The 22,481-nt window shown below is 39.2% G+C and overlaps 1 protein-coding gene across 1 annotated transcript in view; it reads right to left on the bottom strand.

The window, feature by feature from the left end:
- LRRC9 (leucine rich repeat containing 9) overlaps positions 1-22,481 on the bottom strand; it is a gene marked incomplete at both ends in the record, with an annotated part of 106,522 nt that overhangs the window by 14,252 nt on the left and 69,789 nt on the right. Inside the window, 3 exons of the mRNA XM_080707300.1 lie at positions 2,298-2,437; positions 3,080-3,188; positions 13,225-13,355. Of these exons, the coding sequence (XP_080563426.1) occupies positions 2,298-2,437; positions 3,080-3,188; positions 13,225-13,355 (380 nt within the window). The remainder of the gene's footprint in view (positions 1-2,297; positions 2,438-3,079; positions 3,189-13,224; positions 13,356-22,481) is intronic.

The raw sequence follows: 22,481 nt of genomic DNA, 5'->3' as shown, positions 1-22,481 counted from the left end.
CAGCCAAGATGTCTATCAACAGATTAATGGATTAAAAAAACTATGGGGCCGGGCGTGGTGGCGCACACTTGTAATCCCTGAGCTTGGGAGGTGGAGACAGGAGGATTGCGCTGGTTTGAAGCCAGCTTCCCTGGCTTAAGAGACCCTGTTTCCAAAAATATATATAAAATAGGTCTGGGAGTATAGCCCGGAGGTAGAAGGGTTTACAGAAACCCCAGTACCACCAAAAACAAAACAAAACAACAACAAAAAAAAAAAACCAACAAACACAACAACAACAACAAAACTATGGGATATGTACACAGTGGAATTTTACTCAGTCATAAAGAAAAACACAATTATGCCATTTACAGGGAAATGGATGGAACTGGAGAACATTCTGCTAAGTGAGATTCGTCAACCACAAAAAATAAGAAATCAGATGCTCTCCCTAATATGCAGAAGCTAGGGAGAAAATGGGTCATAGGAGGAACTCTAGGGGAAGAAGGAGATACTATAGATGTGCAAATAAGGTGACCTGAGGGGCTGGGAAGGGAGAAGAGGGAAATTCTCTAGTGTACATGATATACATTATCAAACATATCAATCACTAAGCCAAACATGAGAAGGAGGGAGAAAGGGGGAATGGGGCAGAAATTGGGTAGGGCTAATTGGGTGATGTGTGCATGTATGCCTCTACCATCTTGTACCCCATTAAGATGTATGACTACAATACACCAATAAAAAAAAAGAAAACACAATTATATAGCGAACAGCTGAGAGATTTGGAAACTGACTGAAAATGAACACAAAGGATTTTTTCTGTATAATGGAAATGCTGTAAAACTGTATTCCATTGATTTTATAATTCTGTCAATTTAGTAAGAATCATTAAGTTATAATGAACATGGAATAGAAACTGAACTTTAATGAAGATGTTAGGAAACCCAAATATGAATAATCCCCAGTAGAAATAATGTGTTTATATGAAATATTCATTTTATTCATGGCAGTTTTAATCATAATAGTCACGAACTGGAAATAACCCAAAATATCCATCAATGATAAGTGGATAAATAATTTGTGGTATAATCTATATCTAGACTAATACTCAGCAATAAAATAAGCTACTACACTTTAAAAATGTAGATGAATCTCCCAAACATTATCCTAAGTGAAAGAAGTTAGATACAAGAGTAATTACTATGTAATTTCCATCTTAGAAGTTTTGGAAACAGTAAAATTACAGCAAAGGAAAGAAGATCAGTGGCTATTGTCAGAAGTAAAATGTGGAGGGTGTGTGAGGGGATTGCAAAGAGATACAAGGGATCTTACTGGGGTGGGAGTATTTCATACATGATGTGGTAGTGATTTTTTTTGTGTGTGTGTGTGGTACTGGGGTTCCTGAAAGCCCTTCTACCTTTGGGCTACACTCCCGACCTATTTTATTTTTTTTTGGAAACAGGGTCTCTTAAGCCAGCATGCCTGGCTTCGAACCTGCGCAGTCCTCCTGTCTCCACCTCCCAAGCACAGGGATTATAAGCATGCAACCACCACACCCGGCCGGTAGTGATTCTATGACTGAAATTAGTAGTCAAATTTTTTGAAGTATACATTTAAATTGGTGAGTTTCATTACATAGAAATTGTACTTCCATAAAGACAAGGAATATTCTTTATTGGGAAAACTAGAAAATTAAGTATTCTAACTTAGATATAGTTATATGTATATATGTAAATTTACATATATGTAAATATATAAAGAGATATTTAGGGAGGTGGGAGATTTGTGTTCATCTTCATATAATATCTTTGTGTCTTTTCCATTAACACTAGGGCACTAAGTGACTAGACAAATTAGAAGTAAAAAGATAACAAATGTTAAGACAAACCCAAGCCTGTACTATTTGATTAAGGGTTTTCTTTGCGGTATGATGAAAACATTATGGAATTAGGTAGTGGTAATGATTACACAATTTGTGACTATATTAGAAATTATCTTATACAAAGGGTGAATTATGTGGTATGGGTATTGTATCTTAATTTAAAAAAAGAAACCTATGGTCTTTAAAAATATGAAGCTTTGGGGGTTATTTTTTAATTTACAATATAGAATGAATTGAAGGAAGTAGGGAAAAAACAATGACCAAAGGAATAGTTTGAGAATCTTTCTTATTTTTAATTTTGTCACAACTATTAGATAAAATATTTATTATAATAAGCTAAATATATGCACTAGAATGTAATACTTATCTTTAAATTTTCAACCAAAATTACTTGCAGTTTGTAAATAAAATAAATATATAAAAAGAATAGTACCTGTTTGGTTTCGAAGCTCCTTGTTGTCCATAACCACTCGAAGGCACTTTTTGGTACAGCAACTGTCTGTTAGTTAAGTGAGTTTGAGGCTTCAGTCTAGGCATGATTGATTCAATATGATTATAGTTGAGGCATAAGACCTTTGGGGAAAATATCTTATTAAATGAATATCTGTAGAATATTAAAATATTATGGATAAAAGTAGACAATTAACATGATATAGTAATATATTAGTATTTAGTAATATATTAGAATTTTATATCCTAAATTTTTAGATTCAGTTTTGAGTGTATTTTAATTAACTTACATGCTGGGGAATTACACCATAAATAAAATAAGGAGAGATGACCTGAGAAAGTTATTCAGTATTCTCAGTCTACATGCCTTATTTCTCCAAACTTGATATGGGTGAAATAACTCAGGCAGAAACCTATTTTCCTATATTTAAAGGGCTTAGTGGATAGATGAGTTGAGGCAACAGGAAAGGAGACAAGGAGCCACTTTAAGAACCTTAGCATTCTCAACTCCATCTCACAGTTGCAGACTTCCATCCTGTCTCCTACTGCCAAATAAGAGTTGTTGTATATAAGACACATAAAATGGAAGTGAAATGAAAATAACTTTGGAAGGTACTACTTTATCTTTCTTAGTAAAAAAATTAACTTTAAAAATGGTTAATCTACTTTAATAATATGTAAATACATTTTACTCCAAAATAAGGACTATAACTTGCATTGAAAACCTTAAGAGAAAGGGTGAAAAAATTGTAGGTGGTGACTCACCTTCACATTAGGTAGGTAGATTAGTCCACTGAATGAGGTAAGATTATTGTTCTGTAGATTCACATTACACACATTTCTAAATTGATCAACTGGAATCAAATCTACAGTTCTGAATTTAGATAAAGCAAATGTATTTATTATTTTAATAGGATAGATAAAATAGAAAGAGGCAAGTTCCCAAAGGCATTTATAAAATGTCATCTGAAAAATGCTATGAAAAATAATTGCCTTATGTAGGTAGGAGTCCAATTATCAGCTAGATATACATTTTTATTGGGCACATATGTAAGAAAATTGCACTGAAAGCTGGGCATATTGGCACACACCTGTAAAACTAGTATGTGGGAGGTTGAGGAGGATTACAGGTTTGAAGACAGCCTCAGTCATGTAGGGAGATGCTCAGCGACCTAGCACGACCCTGCTTCCAAACAAAAACCAAAAAACAGACCTAGAACACCTATGTGTTCAATTCATAGTAGCTCACCTGCCCACAAGAGGCATAAATTTGATTGCTTAAAAAAACTCATATAGAGCTGGGTGTGGTGGCGCACGCTTGTAATCCCCGCACTTGAGAGGCTGAGACAGGAAGATCGCACAGGTTCGAAGCCAGCCTCAGCTATTTAGTGAGGCTCTCAGCAACTTAGTGAGACCCTGTTTCCAAATAAAATATAAAATAGGTCTGGGAGTATAGCCCAGAGGTAGAAAGCCTCTGGGTTCTACTCCCAGTACCATTAAAAATAAATAAAATAAATAAATAAATAACTCATATACCTGTTACCTTATAAACAAATCACTATTGTAAAAGAAAACTTATAAACATGTCTGTTGGACATGGTGGTGCACACTTGTAATCCCAGTACTTGGGAGGCTGAGACAGGAGGGTCACAGGTTCTTTTTAGCCAGCCTTAGCTACTTGGTGAGGCCCTCCACAAGTTAGTGAGATCCTGTTTCAAAATAAGAATAAAAAATAGGGCTGGGAGTGTAGCTTAGAAGTTGAATGCCCCTGGGTTCAATCCCCAGTACTGAAAAATAAATAAATTAATACATAAATAAACACACATGTCCAATTTCTTTATATGTTCATATACAAGTTCATGAAATTGGAAAATAGAGTAAACCAGAAGATTTTCAGGTTATAAACTTTACAGGATGTGTATGTGAAGTATGGTTATTTTTGAAATCATGGAATAGGATAGGGATGGGGAAAAAAAGGAGAAAGTAGGCAAAGTCTTTACAAACAGACTGTTTTGTGGAGTCTCTAAAAACTTTTATGGCATGCTACCTTTTCAGAATGTTCTGGTACCTAAACAGAATGCTTGATTCCTAGTCCATGGTTATGCAACTATTATACCTTCTTTTGAATCATAACAGAGAAGAGCATAAAGTTAAATCACCTTTCTCTAAGTACTTCTTTAAAAAATCCTAAATCTGTAATTACAATTATGATGCTTTTATATTTATTAATAAATCACCTTTCCATTCGACATTTTCTGTTAATATTTACTGCTTGTAGATAACATGTCTGGAAAGGCTAGGACATAGATAAATTGTTTCTGCTCTTAAGAAGTGGAAGCCAGAAAACCAAAATATAAAGGGAAATTCTATAGTAGATTTAGATGTAATGGTATTTTAGGGGAAAAATATTTGCGGTAGTCAAGAATAATATCAGAGAGGAGAAAAATCTTGAAATGATACTTGGAAGATTTATGGGTATTTGTTATACAAACGAGGTGTTCTAGACAGTGCAGGGGCACAAATGAAGACAAAAACATGACTGATATTTAGGAATTGGAATCTTTCAGAATTTCTTGAGTACAAAATGTCATGGGGAGTAAAAGTAGGGATTATTTTTTTTTAAGATTTAAAGAAGTTTATTAGAAAGATAGAAATACAGAAAATAGAAATACAGCTCCATACCAGACTGGCATGGAGGGGTGACTCGAAATGAATACACCTAAAGTAGAGATTATTTTAAGAATAAAGATTATTCTATGCCATCCAAAAGTGTTAAATTTAATTTGGTAGACAATTAGAAGCCACTGAACAATGCTGAGAGAAGTAATATGATAAGACTTGCATTTTAGAAGGCACTGTGAGATTTTCAGGGAAGGTTTATGTAAAACAACAAAAAGATTACCAAGAAAGTTTCTAAAATAGTTCATTGGCAATGACAGTGACTATGGGATGACAAAGAAATTATAAGACATATTTTAGACATGGCCTCTGTCAAATTTGGTGAGAAATTGAAAATAGGAAACAAAGCTAAGGAAGAAATGACTCAGATTTTTCTCAGATATTAATATTATTATTTTTGGCTTGGGCAACAATAAGTAAATTCCATCTTCCAGATACTGTCTAAAGAGCAATGGAATATTCAGGAAAAGAACGTGGGTTTGGTTTAAAAATGGTAAATTTGAGAATCCTCACCATAAATTAAATCTCTGGATGAAGAGTGCAAAATATAGCTGGGTATGGTGGTGCATGCATGAAATCTCAGTACTTGGGAGGTTGAGACAGGAGGGTCACAGGTTAGCCTCAGTAACTCAATGAGGCCTTGTTTCAAAATTTAAAAAAGGCTTGGGGTGTAGCTCAGAGGCAGAATGCCCCTGGGTTTAATACTGAATATCCCCCCCCCCAAGAAAGCACAGAATAAGCACAGAAAAAATGTTGAGAGAGAATTATGGAAAGAAAATAGGAAGAGGCTGAGAATAATTTTTAGAGATGTCAGAAAGTAAGAATTCATAAATCCCCTGAAGTTTATAGAAAAATAAGGAATGGGAAATTAGGGGGGGATAAGTACAAGGAAGGAGAAGTCATCATTCTTATGTGCTTCATAGGAGTCAAGTTAGATAAGAACTAAAAGCAATCCACTGGCTTTGTCAACCAAAAGGACAGTGATGACATTCATGAGAGAAGTATCTGAAGAATGATACTGGGATGAGATGCAGCTTTGTGAAAGAGTGCTTGCTCTGCATGCATGGGGACCTGGGTTCTATCCCCAGCACTGCAAGGAAAAGAAAATATGGAATGGTGCTAGTGGAAGTAAAAGTACATTTAAGTAGAGTGATAAGATATGAGCAACACAGTCTACTACTTTTATTTTCCACAATCTACAAAAGGAGGAAATGAAATAAGAGGCATTTCACATATAGCCAGCTATATCTTTTGTGGGTTTCCAGCTGTTTCCTTTCTTGGAATGTTATGGCAAAGTGAAATACACATTGGTCTGGTTGCCGGTCTGGCACCCCTGTCATTAGTTGTGTAATTTGGGCATGTCTCCTCCCTTGTTGGGTTCTCTCTCTCATCATTTCATGAAACCATTGATTTCCACATTTATCTCTACACTTTTCTGAATGGCAATTAAGAGCTATAGAATTATTGGAGAGGATCTGGAGCCTCAGCAAAATAATACTACATTAAACCTACTATAAGTGTTTGAGAATGCTATTGTAGTTAATAAAGGGTAATTTTTTTGTTTGATACTGGGGATTGAAACCAAGAGCATTCTGTCATAGCTACACTCTCAGCCCTTTTTTTATTTTAAAACAGTTTAAATTGCTGAGACTTTCTGCAAATCTGTAATCCTCTTATCTCAGCCTCCCAAGTACTGAGATTGAGACATATTCCACCCTGCCTAGTGATAAGGTGCAATTTAAAGTGTAATAGATTCAAAAAGGGAGGATTCAAAATGGCGACTGAGGGACACAGCACTTCTCAGTAGTTGAAATAAATAAAGTTCAACTAATGAGAAAGCAGTGTCTCAACCAACAAAATAAATATAGCTCAGAAACCAAAACTGACCCAGGAACCTCACTGAAAGAAAACCAGGAACCTTAAACTGCGGGAGGGGAAGAACAAAAAAAGCTCGCATTTCGGATCAGCTGCAGCCACAGCTGGGCCACCGGCAGGCTGCCGCTACGCCCAAACCGTAGCCCCGGGACCTGACTTACACCAACGTGGCAACAAAATCCAAAAGCTCCTTTGGAGACCCAGGAAGCACCGAGATCCAGGAGTCACCTCTGCGCTGGACCTACAGCCGCCGGTAAGCCGCCCTGGGGCCCGGAGGCTCGGGCTCCGCTCCTTCCAGAGCACCCTGGGCTGCTACCATCTCTGGCCCCAGCCCAGCCCAAACCCAGTGCCAGCCCAGCCAGGGCCCAGCACCAGCCAGCAGCTTCTCAGAGGCTGCAGCACCAGGCTCTAGCACAACCCCTGCCCAGCACCAGCGGAGCTCCAGCCCAAACCGCAGCCCCGGGACCTGACTTACACCAAGGTGGCAACAAAATCCCAAAGCTCCTTCGGAGACCCAGGAAGCACCGAGACCCAGGAGTCACCTCTGCGTGGGACCTACAGCCTCCAGAGAACCAGATACGGAAGAACTACCAGCCCATCAGAGCTTCTGATTGGGCTGCCAGCTACTCCACCATCACCCAATCCTTACCACTTCAATAGGAAGACAACAGAAGAACAGGCCTGAGAATGGTGAAAATATGAGAACCAGGAATAGTGGAGAAATGACAGAAGTCACGAATACTGACCTTCAAGAAATGCAAGAAGGGGATTTCTGAATCTTGATCTACAATATGATGAAAGGATTTAAAACAAGTCTAGCGGAGATGAAAGATGAGGTAGAAACACTAAGAAAGAATCAAAAAGAGGTATGGAATGAAATGAAAGAGTCAATAAGTGAAATGAAGACAGCAATAGAAAGAAATTCTGGAAGATTAGATGAAATGGAAAACAGAATATCACTGTTAGAAGACAGTACATCCAAAACCGAAAACACGGTCAGTGATATACAGAAATCTTTACAGCAACAAAACCTAAACATCCAGCAAATATGGGATAATATGAAGCACCCTAACTTACGAATAATAGGCATTGAAGAAGGGATAGAGGTACAGACCAAGGGCATCCGTAATCTCTTCAAAGAAATAATCTCAGAAAATTTTCCAAACATGGAAAGAGACTTGGATCTTCATGTCCAGGAGGCATACAGAACTCCATTGAAACAGGACCAAAGAAGGACCACGCCGCACCACATAATAACCAAAATGACCAACATAGAGGCCAAGGAAGGAATCTTAAAAGCAGTGAGAACAAAAGGATGGGTGACATATAGAGGCAAAACAATAAGAATCACCCCAGACTATACAACCCAGGTCAGGAATGCTAGGAGAGACTGGTACGACATGATTCAGACCCTGGAAGAAAATAACTTCCAACCGAAGCTTATTTAGCCAGCAAAACTACTATTCAAAACCAATGGGGAAACAAAAGTGTTTCAGGATAAACAGAATCTTAAAAAAATTCATGAATTCAAAGCCTATACTAGAGAAAATTCTTAAAGAAATAAACCATAAAGAAGAAAAAAGCAGACTCCAGAACCAGATAAGAGAGGAAGTCAATAAGTGGACCATTTAAGTAAAGAAGAAAGACCATTCCATCCAATAGTAGACAGAACATAAAATGGCAGAAAACAAAAATCATATTTCAATAATATCTCTTAACGTCAAAGGACTTAACTCACCAATCAAAAGACATAGACTGGCAATGTGGATCAGGAAACATAATCCAAATATATGTTGTCTACAAGAAACTCACCTTACTGCCAAAGACATTCACAGACTGAAAGTGAAAGGATGGAAAAAGATATATCATGCTACTGGAGACCAAAAAAGAGCAGGGGTAGCAACCCTGATATCCAACAAAACAGACTTTAAACTAAAACACATCAGAAGAGACAAATCAGGGCACCTCCTTTTACTAAAAGGAACAATACACCAAGAAGATATAATGATAGTAAATGTGTATGCCCCAAATGTGGGTGCAACCACATTTGTAAAACAAACCCTTCTGGACATCAGATCCCAAATAACCCAAATACAATAATTCTGGGAGATTTTAATATGCCTCTCACACCACTAGATCGATCTTCAAGGCAAAAGATGAGTAAAGACTCTTTAGAACTAAAGAAAACCATAAACCAAATGGACCTAATAGACATTTACAGAATATTTCAGCCAGGAATTACAGAATACACATTTTTCTCAGCAGCCCATGGAACCTTCTCCAAAATAGACCACATACTGGGACACAAAGAAAGTGCCAGAAAATTCAAAAGATGTAATATAATTCCTTGCATCTTTTCAGACCATAATGGAATAAAAGTAGAAATCAACAACAGGAAACTCAAAAGAAATTATTCAAATACATGGAGATTGAATGATACACTATTGAATGATGAATGGGTAAGAGCAGAAATTAGGGAAGAAATAAAAAAAATTTATGGAAACAAATGAAAACAGAGACACAACCTACCAAAATCTATGGGACACTATGACGACAGTATTAAGAGGAAAGTTTATTGCATTGAGTGCCCACATAAGAAGGACAGAGAACCACCAAGTAAAGAACCTAATGACACAACTCAAGGACCTAGAAAGTCTGTAACAGTCTACTCCCAAATCCAGCAGAAGGCAAGAAATTATTAAAATTAGAGCAGAAATAAATGAAATAGAGAATGAAAAAACAATTTAAAGAATCAATAAAACAAAAAGTTGGTTCTTTGAGAAGATCAATAAAATTGATAAACCCCTGGCCAACCTAACCAAAAGAAAAAGAGAATCAACTCAAATGATCAAAATTAGAAATGAAAAAGGAGATATCACCACAGATAGTGAAGAAATTCAAAAGATTATCAGAAAATACTTTAAAAATTTATACTCCAATAGACTTGAAAACATGGAAGAAATTGATAGATTTCTAAGCACAGTTAACCTACCTATACTTAGCCAAGAGGATATAGCAAGCCTACACCAACCAATAGCAGCCAAAGAAATAGAAACAGCAATAAAAATTCTTCCACCAAAGAAAAGCCCAGGCCCAGATGGGTTTATAGCTGAATTCTACGAAACCTTCAGTGAACAACTAATACCAATACTTCATAACTTGTTCCAGGAAACTGAAAGAGATGGAACTCTCCCAAATTCCTTCTATGAGGCCAGTATCACATTAATCCCCAAACCAAATAAAGATACTTCAAGAAAGGAAAATTGCAGACCAATATCCTTAATGAACATAGATGCAAAAATTCTAAAAAAAATACTAGCTATACACATTCAAAACTACATCAAGAGAATAATACATCATGACCAAGTTGGGTTCATCCCAGAAAAACAAGGCTGGTTCAACATACGCAAATTAATACATGTTATCCACCACATAAATAGAACCAAGAACAAAAACCACATCATCATAGCAATAGATGCTGGAAAAGCATTCGACAAAATCCAACACCCATTTATGTTAAAAACACTGCAGAAAATTGGGATAGAAGGAACATACTTCAACATCATTAAGGCAATATACTGTAAACCCAAAGCCAACATTATATTGAATGGGGAAAAACTGCAAGAATTTCCTCTAAAGTCAGGAACAAGACAAGGATGCCCACTATCACCACTCCTTTTCAATATAGTCCTTGAGACTCTTGCTGCAGCAATAAGACAAGAGAAGGAAATAAAAGGAATTCACATAGGAAGAGAGGAATTAAAATTATCCTTATTCGCAGATGACATGATCCTTTATCTGGAAGACCCAAAGAACTCAACAAACAGACTTCTGGAGCTGACTGACAAATTCAGCTAAGTCGCAGGATACAAAATCAACCTAAAGAAATCAATGGCTTTTCTTTACACCAACAATGAATCCACAATGAAAGAAACAAAGAAAACAATTCCATTCACTATAACCTCAAAACCAATAAAATATCTAGGAATAAACCTAACCCAAGATGTAAAAGACCTCTACAACAAAAACTATAAAACATTAAAGAAAGAAATTGAAGAAGACCTTGGAAGATGGAAAGATCTCCCATGCTCATGGATAGGCAGAATAAATATCATCAAAATGGCCATTCTACCAAAACTGATCTATAGATTCAATGCAATTCCCATTAAAATACCAGCAACATTCTTCAGAGACCTAGAAAAATCAATCATGAACTTTATATGGAGAAAGAAAAGACCCAGAATAGCCAAAGCAATTCTCAGCAATAAGAAACATGCAGGAGGCATCACAATCCCAGACTTCAAACTATGCTATAGAGAAATAGTAGTAAAAACAGCATGGTACTGGCACAATAACAGATATACTGACCAGTGGATTAGAATAGAAGATACAGAAACAAACCCACACATCTTTAGTCAATTAATCTTTGACAAAGGAGCCAAACTCATACGCTGGAGAAAAGACAGCCTTTTCAACAAATGGTACTGGGAGAACTGGCTATCCATTTGTAAAAAGATGAATCTAAACTCCTATATTTCACCATGCACAGGAATCAACTCAAGATGGATCAAAGACTTAGAAATTAGACCTGAGACTGTGAAGTTGGTAGAGGAAAGCATAGGTTCGACACTATAAAATATTGGCACAGGCAGTAACTTTCTCAACAAAACCTCCAAAGCTCAGGAAATTAAAGCAAGAATTAACATGTGGGATAACATCAAACTTAAAAGTTTCTTCTCATCAAAGGAAACCATCAACAACTTAAAGAGGAAGCCTACAGAATGGAAAAAAAGATCTTTACCAGCCACCACTCTGATAGGGGACTAATATCCAGAATATACAAAGAGCTCAAAATACTCTACACTAGCAAAGCAAACAACCCAATCAAGAAATGGGCAAATGAACTAAATAGACACTTCACAAAAGAAGAGATACAAAGGGCCAATAGATTCATGAAAAGATGTTCTACATTATTGGCCATCAGGAATATGCAAGTCAAAACTACACTGAGATTCCATCTAACCCCAGTCAGCGTGGCAAGCATAAAGAAATCAAATAACAACAAATGCTGGCAAGGATGTGGGGAAAGAGGAACTCTTTTACACTGTTGGTGGGAGTGCAAACTAGTTCAGCCACTATGGAGATCTGTGTGGAGATTCCTAAGAAAGCTAGGAATAGATCCAACATACGATCTAGCTCTACCACTCCTGGGTATTTTTCCAAAGGGGTTGAAAACAGAGAAATATAGCAACATATGCATACCTATGTTCATAGCAGCACAAATTGTAATAGCCAAAATATGGAACCAATCCAGGTCCCCATCAACAGATGAATGGACTGCAAAACTCTGGGAAATACACACAATGGAATTCTACTCAGCCATAAAGAAGAACAAAATCATACCTTTTGCAAGAAGATGGAAAGTCCTGGAGAGCATTATGTTAAAAGCGAGACCAGCCAAGCACAGAAGGAGAAGGCTCATATGTTTCCGCTAATATTCCCAAAACTAGGGAATCCAGAGGATACCAGTGGTACTCCAGATAATGGAGGGGAAATACCAGCAAAGCTTGAATGGAAAGATAGAGGAGGAGGAAGGCTGAACTTGATTAATGAGGGTCCACATCCGAATATATGTAAAATTATGAAGATGGCATGGTTACCTGGGACAATCATTGTTTTATTGCTGGGAGGAGGGAAGGGAAAATGGGCAGGAGGGGGGAGAGGGCATCAAGTATAGTTTAAATGTATACCATTTATGTTTAATAAAAAATTTAAAAAATAAAGTATAATAGATTTAAAAAGTATAATGGAACTTTTTATTTATTGGAATCTTTATGATTTTGTTAAACCAATATTGAAATTTTTGCTAAAATGATGTGAGGAGCAAACATAGAATGGTTGGTTATAAAACAAAAAGAAGCTCATAATTCAAGAAAGAAATTTATGATACTTGAAATCATAGTCTATGTAGTAAAAGTCATTAATACATTTCAAAGGGTGGTAATTTTAGTATGTGATTTTTTTTTTTTTTTTTTTTTGGTGGTGCTGGGGTTCCTGGAAACTCTTCTACCTCCGGGCTACACTCCCAGACCTATTTTTATATTTTTATTTGGAAACAGGGTCTCTTAAGCCAGTGTGGCTGGCTTCGAACCTGTGTGATCCTCCTGTTTCTGCCTCCTAAGTGCAGGGATTACAAGTTTGTGCCACCATGTCCGGCTAGTATGTGATTTGAAGTACAGTAAATGAATCACTGGTTATATTTAGATAAGATGTATAAATATATGAACTTCAAAACTGTTAATAATAATTATGTATTTAATTATAATGTCAAAAAACATATAATAAAATTATCATACCTGATGGATGATGAAGTCCAATTTAATTCTTGCATTTGGGCAAAGTTTGAATGTCCCTGTCGTTCTGTAATCATGTCAGAGGTAAGTCTTCCACCAAACAAATCTTTTGCACTCTCAGTCTCTGGTGGTTCCTGTGGGAGAACATTTAGAAAGCAATATACTCTCTTATAAGTGACTAAATCACATTAATTCTCTTGTTCAAAGAAAAAGTGGACAATTTTTTTCCTATTTCTTCCACTGAGTACAGTTAAATCCTCTGCACATTATATATAAAACAAGAGTACTGAAAGGTGCAGAGACAAAAAGCTATGGACCTTGAGATCTGAGGATAATACCCTAGATTTTATTTTTGCTTCATGTATGTCAGACTGGATGCTAGAGAAACCAGAAATCCAGAAATGTCAACAAGACAAAGCAAAAGAAAATCTGCTAAAACTCCTGTTCTCTCTAGTAAAAAACCAGAAAAGGTGAAGTATAGCAAGACAGAAATGTTTTGGACAACAGGTGTACTCCAGCTAAAACCCATTAAAATAAATGTGGTCCTACCTCCATCCCTACCAGTCAAGGCAGAATAGGCTGCTTAGATGCCCACCTGTAACAAAACCCTCCCCCATCATTTACCTGCTGAGTGTCAGCCTGTACTTTCATTGCCTCCTAATGCATTCCCCAGAACAAAAACAAAAACAAGAAAACTAGTCTGGAGCCCAGATTTTCCACTTCTATCCAGAAATAATGAGGCACCTGCAGAGCATTAAAAGGCATACCTGCTTCTCCCAACCAGGATGAGTGAGTGGAGGCCTATGAGGAACAATAACAAGGACTCTCTTCCTCTTCTAGCTAGTGTGAATCAATGAAGGCCTGGTGGGAAGCATGAACTCCTACTCCAGTTTAGCAGTTATTGCAGCCATGTGGGGGGACTTGGATTTCTATCTCTCACTTGACAACCAAGTGGTACACCATCTTCTCATTAGTGCAGTGTCAGGGGGGACTTGCTAAAATAGGAGATTTAAATAAGATCTATGACCTATAACAAATACCCCAAATGTCCAAAATAAAGTAGAAAAATATTTCATCATGGCAAGGACTGAGAAAATCTTTAGTAAAAAAGACAATCAACTGACACCAACTGCAAGACAAAATAGATACTTGTAATTATCTGACAAGATTTCAAAGGGTCCCTTACAAAAATATTTCAAAAAGCAATTATGAAAATACTTAAATGAAAAATAGTAACTATCAACAAACAAAAAGTGGTAGCAAAGATATAGAAGATACGAAGAATGAAAACAAAGTTTAGAACTAAAAAATACTGTAGATGAGTAAGGGATGGGCTCAGTAGAAGAATGGTGACAAAAGAGGAGTCACTAAATTCCAAGACAAATAGAAATGATCTAATATGAACAAAAGAGAAAAACCGACAACAGTAGCAATAATAACAAAAAACAAACCTCACCAAGATAGACCACATCCTGGATTTGTGGGACCAGAATAAAAGTTTTTATTTTTTATTTTTTGGTACTGGGGATTGAACCAGGGGCATGCTACCTCCAAGCTACACCCACAGTCCTATGTTTTATTCTTTTTTTTTGAAACATGGTCTCACTAAGTTGCAGAGGGCCTCAATAAGAAGTTGAGGCTGATTGTGAATGTGCAATCCTTTTGTCTCAGCCTCTCGAGTACTAGGTTTACAAGCATGTGCCACCACCCAGCTAGAATAAAAGACTTAAAATTAACATTATTGGATTCATAGAAGGAGAAGAAAAGCAGAGTGGATCTGAGAAAGTATTTGAAGAAATAATATCTGACAATCCTCTAAATTTGGCAAAAGGCATAAACCTACATGTGCAAGGAGCTGAGCAAAGCCCAAGCAGGAAAATCCTCCCAATCCATGCAAAGATGCATAATCATAATCAAAATTTGAAAACCAATGACAGAAAAAAAAATCATGAAAGTGGTGAGGAAGAACTTAAGTCATACCTAGAATGAAAAATCAATTTTTTTTTTTTTTTTTTTTTTTTGTGGTACTGGGGTTCCTGGAAGCCCTTCTACCTCCGGGCTATGTTCCCAGACCTATTTTATATTTTTGAAACAGGGTCTCTTACGCCAGCGCGGCTGGCTTCGAACCTGCGCGATCTTCCTGTCTCCGCCTCCCAAGCGCGGGGATTACAAGCGTGCGCCACCACGCCCGGCTGAAAAATCAATTTGAATGACAGCTGATTTCTCATCAGCAACTATGGAACTAGTGGATGTGGCACATTTTTCAAGTGGTGGGATGAACCCTACTTAGTCATGTTGCATGATTTTCTTGATGTGGTTTTGAATGACAAAAATCACATGATCATTTCAATAGATACTGAAAAAGCATTTGACAAAGTCCAACACTCATCTATGCTAGAAGCACTGCAGAGAACCAGAATAGAAGGAACATACCTCAACATCATAAAGGCAATATACAGTAGGCCCAGAGCCAACATCATATTAAATGGGGAAAAACTGCGAGAATTCCCCCTAACAACAGGAACAAGACAAGGATGTCCATTATCATCACTACTTTTCCATATATTACTTAAGACTACACAGCAATAAGGCAAGAAAAGGAAATCAAAAGAAAACAAACAGGAAAAGAAGAACTAAAGCTATCACTATTTGCAGATGACAAGATACTATACTTAGAAGACCCAAAAAACTCAACCAAAAAGCTTATAGAACTGATCAACAAATTCAGCAAAGTGTCTGGATATAAAATCAATCTTAAAACTCAGAATCTTTCCTGTATGCCATCCATAAATCTATTGAAAAAGAAATCCAGAAAACACTTTAACTCAGGATATACCACACTCACAAAAATAAAATACTTATGCATAAAACTAACCAAGGAAGTAAAAGACCTCTACAAGCTGGGCATGGTGGCGCACACTTGTAATTCCAGCATTTGGGAAGCTGAGACTGGAGGATTGTGGTTCGCAGAGAGCCTCAGCTACTAAGTGAGGCCCTCTGCAACTCAGTGAGACCCAGTTTCAAAATAAAGAATAAAAAATAGGGCAGGAGGTGTAGCTTGGAGGTTGAATGCCCCTGGGTTCCATCCCCACACCTGCACCCCCCCCCCAAAAAAAAGACCTCTACAAAGAAAATTATAAAACACTGAAAAAAGAAATTAAAGAAGACATTAGAAGATGGAAAGATCTTTCATGTTCTTGGATAAGCAGAATAAATATCACCAAAATGGCCATTCTTCCAAAAGTGATGTACAGATAACCATGCAGGAGGAATCATAATAACTGATTTCAAACTATACTACAAAGCCATAGTAATAAAAATGGAGAAAAGAAGACTCAAAAACAAATCTGCACACTTATAGCCAGTTGATTTTTGACAGAGAAAAAAATGTCTATACACTGGAAAACAAATGGTGTTGGCAAAACTGGTTAACCATATGCAGAAAAATGGAAGTAAACCCCACTTTCTCACCCTGTGCAAGAGTCAATTCAAGATGGATCAAACACTTGAAAATCAGACAAGAGACCTTGAGGCTCCTTGAAGAGGGCATATATTCAACACTGCAACACATAGGCACAGGTAAAAACTTTTTCAACAAGACCCCAAAGGAACAACAAATTAAAAGGCAGATCAATACATGGTATTGCATTAAACAGAAGAACTTATGTATAGCAAAAGAAACTACCAAGAACCTCAACAGAGAGCCTAAAGAATGGGAGAAAATTTTTGCCAACTATTCCTCTGATAGAGAACTAATGTCTATAATATACAGAATACTCAAGAAATTCAGCACTAAGAAAACAACCCAAACAAAAAATGGGCAAGAGAACTAAATAAACACTTCACAAAAGAAGAAATTCAAATGGCCAATGAATGTATGAAAAAATGCTCAACATCATTAACAGAGAAATACAAATCAAAACTACCCTGAAATTTCATCTAACTCCAACTAGAATGGAAATCATTAAAATCACAAACAACAACAAATACTGGTGAGGATGTGGAGAAGTGGGGACTCATACATTTTTGGTGGGATTGAAAATAGTGCAACCACTTTGGAAAAAAAAAAAAAAACAGTATGGAGGATCCTCAGAAGAATGGGAATGAACCTACCCTATGATGTAGCAATACCACTTCTGAGTATTTACCCAAAAGAATGGAAACCAAACTACCAAACTAATGAATGTGTACTTATGCTCATAGCCACACAATTCAAAATTGCCAAACTATGGAACCAGCCAAGATGTCCATCAACAGATGAATGGATTACAAAGCTATGGGATATGTACACAATAGAATTTTACTCAGCCATAAAGAACAAAATTATGTCACAGGGAAATGAATGGAACTGGAGATCATTATGCTAAGTGAGATTAGTCAGTCACAAAAAGTAAAAAAATCAGATGCTCTTCTTAGTATGTGGAAGCTAGGGAGAAAAAGGGTGATAAAAGCAACTCTAGATGAAGGAGGAGAAACCATAGATGAGCAAATAAGGAGGCCTAGCAGGGTGGTGGGAGGGGGTAAGAGGAAAATTCCATAATGTACATGATATACATTCACAAACATCAAAATCAATCACTAAGCCAAACACAAGAAGGGGGGAGGAATGGGGTGGGAATTGGGGAAGGGCTAAATGAGTGATGTGTGCCTGTAGGCCTCTACCATCCATTAAGATGTGTGACTACAATGCAATAAAAAATTAAAAAAATAAAAGAATGATCAAAACAGAATCCTATATCTAAAGAATATATTATTCAGCAATGAAAAGGTAAATTAAGACATTCTCAGATGAAATAAAACTAAGCAAAGTGTCACCAGCAGACCTACCCTAAAAGATGACTAAAGAAGGTTTTTGAAATAACAAAACAAATTTTTGAATACCAAGAAAGAAGAAAGCATAACAGACATTCTTTCCTAAATTTCCTAAATTGTCTTTGATTGGTCAAAGTAAAAATATATACTATGTGATGTGGTTCTCAAATGTATACAAAAAAAAACATTTAAAAAATTAGTAGTAGAGGAGGAAAATAGATTTAAAGGGAAGTAAGTTTTCTGTTTTCCATTAAAATTGGCAAAAATATCAACACCAATAAAATATAATAAGTTATGTATATGTGTAGGGCAATCACTAAAATATATATGTCAACATATACACTAAAATACACTATAAACAAAACCAGAATTGAATATTTTCAAGTAGCTCATAGGAGAGTAATAAGAAAATAAAATTAAAAATAGACGTAACCTTAAACATTTTAATAACCATATTAAATGCTAATGGCTTACATTCACCAATTAAAGACAGAAAATGGTAGTAGATTAAAAAGAAAGATCCAACTATATGCTGTCAGCAAGAAACTTACTTCAAATATAAGTATACATACAGCTTAAAAGTAAAAAATTGGCACAAGGCATACCAGGATAATAGTAATAAAAAGAGGAGTGGCTAGATTAACCTCAAATAAATAGACTTCAAAGCAAAGAAAATTGCCAGAGACAGAGAATATTACCTGATTAAAAGATCAATCTGTCAGGGAAATATAACAATCCTAAATATATTTGCACAAAACAACAAAGCTGCAAAATATGTGAAGCTGCAATCCCCACTTATTCTATCAAACTAATGTAGGAATTTTTCTGGAAATATATATATATATATATTTTAAATTTATTTTATTGGTGCATTGTAATCATACATCACATTGGAATACAAGACTTGAGAGGATATACAAGCACACATCATCCAATTAGCCCTCATCCAGTCCCCATCCCATTCCCTCCCCCTCCCTCAATCCCATGCTTGTTTGGTGATTAACTTTGATACATATACATATGTTTATGTACCTCCTGCTCTTTTTTTTTTTTTTTTTTGGTGGTACTGGGGTTCCTGGAAGCCCTTCTACCTCCGGGCTACACTCCCAGACCTATTTTATATTTTTGAAACAGGGTCTCTTACACCAGCGCGGCTGGCTTCGAACCTGCGCGATCCTCCTGTCTCCGCCTCCCAAGCGCGGGGATTACAAGCGTGCGCCACCACGCCCGGCTACCTCCTACTTTTTAAAGAGGCTTCATCCTCCCTTATTCCATACCCTCTGATTGGTCACCTTAATTGCTTCACTATAGGGTCCTTTCTATAGCTCAACCACTTCCTGTTGCCCCTTTCCTCCTAGTTATTGCTGATTAGGGGAAGCATTTGGTTTTAATTTTATGCGATATTTCTTTGTGCATGCTGCGTTGCAAATACCGATACCACTCTTGACGGCCCCAGTTGTGGCCTGGCTACCCGGTGGACTGATCCAGACCTCGCTGGCTCAAGCAGCGGCCTTGCCTCATGGGAGGCCCCGATTCTGGTCTCGCTGGCCCCAACACTGGCCTAACCCCTCGGCAGGCTCCGATCCCGACCTCAGAGGCCTCAATAGCGGCCTTGCCTCAAGGAAGACTCCGATGCTGGCCAGTGACCCCGGCACCGGCCTAACCCCTCGGCAGGCTCCTATCCTGGCCTCGGAGGCCTCAGTAGCGGCCTTGCCTCACGGAAGGCTCTGATGCTGGCTGCTGGCCCCGGCACCGGCCTAACCCCTCAGCAGGCTCTGGTCCCGGCCTCAGAGGCCCCAGCACCGGCCTTGCCTCACAGCAGGCTCCGATCCCAGCCTCACTGGCCCCAGCACCAGCCTAACCCCTCGGCAGGCTCCGATCCTGGCCTCGGAGGCCTCAGCACCGGCCTTGCCTCATGGCAAGCTCCAATCCCAGCTTCGCTGGCCCCAGCACCAGCCTAACCCCTCGGCAGACTCCAGTCCCGGCCTCAGAGGCCTCAATAGCAGCCTTGCCTCACGGAAGGCTCCGATGCCAGCCATTGGCCCCGGCACCGTCCTAACCCCTTGGCAGGCTCTGATCCAGGCCTCGGAGGCCCCAGCACTGGCCTTGCCTCACAGCAGGCTCTGATCCCGGCCTCGCTGGCCCCAGCACCGGCCTAACCCCTCGGCAGGCTCCGATCCCGGCCTCAGAGGCCTCAATAGCAGCCTTACCTCACGGAAGGCTCCAATGCTGGCCAGTGGCCCCGGCACTGGCCTAACCCCTCAGCAGGCTCTAATACAGGCCTTGGAGGCCCCAGCTCTGGCCTTGCCTTGTGGCAGGCTCCAATCCCGGCCTCGCTGGCCCCAGCACCGGCCTAACCCCTCGGCAGGCTCCGATCCCGGCCTCGGAGGCCTCAATAGTGGCTTTGCCTCATGGAAGGCTCCGATGCCGGCCGTTGGCCCCGGCACCAGCCTACCCCCTCGGCAAGCTCCAATCCCGGCCTTGCCTTATGGCAGGCTCTGATCCTGGCCCTGTTGGTCCCGGCACCGGCCTAACCCCTCGGCAGGCTCCGATCCCAGCCTCGAAGGCCCCAACACCGGCCTTGCCTCACGGCATAATCCAATCCTGGCTTCACTGGCCCCAGCACCGGCCTAACCCCTTGGCAGGCTCCGATCCCAGCCTTGGAGGCTCCAGCACCGGCCTTGCCTCAATACAGGCTCCAATCCCAGCTTTGCTGTGTCCGTCGCCGGCCTCATCCCTCGGCAGGCTCTAATCCAAGCACCCTCTTCGCCCAACCATTTGTCCCACGTTCTCGAGGGTGTGTGGTGGTAGCATTCTGCCTCTGGGGTCATTACTTCAAAGGTTCCAGCTGTAATGCATCAGATCTCTGCCTCCCCTGAGTACTGGCCACTGCCATTGCCACTGCCTCCACCATTTCAAATCTTTCCCAAGCTCTTTTTCCACTCTGAATGCTGTCCAGTCTTCCTAAGCATGCGCGATGGTAGCATTCAACCTTTGGTGTAATTTCTCCCCAAAAAAAAAAAAATAAGGTTGGTAGGCTCCGATTTCTGCTTCTCCTGAATACAAGTCTCCACTGCCAACGTGGAGACCACTTTCAGCACCGCCTTTCTCTTTGGTCTCTGCTAAAGTCTCTCTCCTTACAGGTGATGTCCAAGATTCTTAACAATGTAGAGAAGAAGCAGTCCTCCTTAGTGGGGAATTTTTCCAATAATTCCAGTTCACTTGGATAAGTTTTGTCTGCATCTCCAGTATCCTGGCATCCGTCACCTCCTTGACCCCTCTCCGATATTTTCCTTTTTTCTTTTTCTTTTCCTTTTTTACAGGGTCCTTCCGGGTGGAAAGGGGTTTGCCTAGGGGTGCCCCACCAACGCCTGCTCACCCGCCCAGGGTCGGGGCCAGAGGCCCGGACAGGAGGACAGGGGGTCACCGAAGGGTGCCCCGCCAGCACCTGCCCACCCGCCCAGGGTTGGGGCCAGGGGCCCAGACCACAGGGCCCTTCCAGGTGGGGAGGGGATTGCCTAAGGGTGCCCCTCCAGCACCTGCCCACCCACCCAGGACCGGGGTCAGGAGCCTGGACCACAGGGTCCTTCTGGGTGGAGAGGGGGTTGCTGAAGGGTGCCCCGCCAGCGCCTGCCCACCCGCCCAGGGTCGGGGCCAGGGGCCCAGACCACAGGGCCCTTCTGGGTGGGGAGGGGATTGCCTAAGGGTCTCTGGAAATATTTTGTAGATATAAAGTTTTGAGTTATTCAATTTCAGTAAGAATATCATTTCTGGGCCTGGTGGCGCACGCTTGTAATCCCCGCGCTTGGCTTAAGAGACCCTCTTTCCAAAAATAAAATAGGTCTGGGAGTGTAGCCCGAAGGCAGAAGGGCTTCCAGGAACCCCAGTACCACCAAAAAAAAAAAAAGAATAAAGAATATCATCTTGAATAATCTATGTGGGTCTGATTCAAGCTATCAAATAGCCTTAAAAGCAAAGCTGAGGCTTTTTGAAGGAGAAAAGAAAATTCATTATTCCATGGTTGTGAGCTCCAGCCTGCTCATGATAATCTCTCCTTGATGGCCTTTCCTATGTATTTTGGGGTTACTTAGTTTGTCCCCATAATTGTTAAGTATTTGCTTATGTATATAAATGTATATATTTTTCTTCCTATCTTACTAGTTCTGTTTCTCTGGGTAAATCCTGACTAATATAATTGCAAATTACATTTAAAATGCATTAATTTAGACCAAATAATTTAGACTAAATAATGGTATTTAGTAAAATACCATTGCTTTTGCATTTTTATAATCATACAAACAGTATTTGATGAGTATTCTTTGAAATTATTTGGCAATCTTTTTATGTACTTTTCCTGTAGAGTTAGTCAATGTTAGAGGCTTTGTAGGTAATAAGTTCTATGTCACTCATTATATTTTTGCCACTATAGTGTGAAATAGTCACAGACT

Source organism: Muscardinus avellanarius (genome assembly GCF_963383645.1).
Source record: "Muscardinus avellanarius genome assembly, chromosome: 12".
In the NCBI taxonomy this organism is placed as follows: Eukaryota; Metazoa; Chordata; class Mammalia; order Rodentia; family Gliridae; genus Muscardinus; species Muscardinus avellanarius.
The sequence above is the reverse complement of the archived record's forward strand: the minus strand, read 5'-3'. Positions and strand labels throughout refer to the sequence as shown.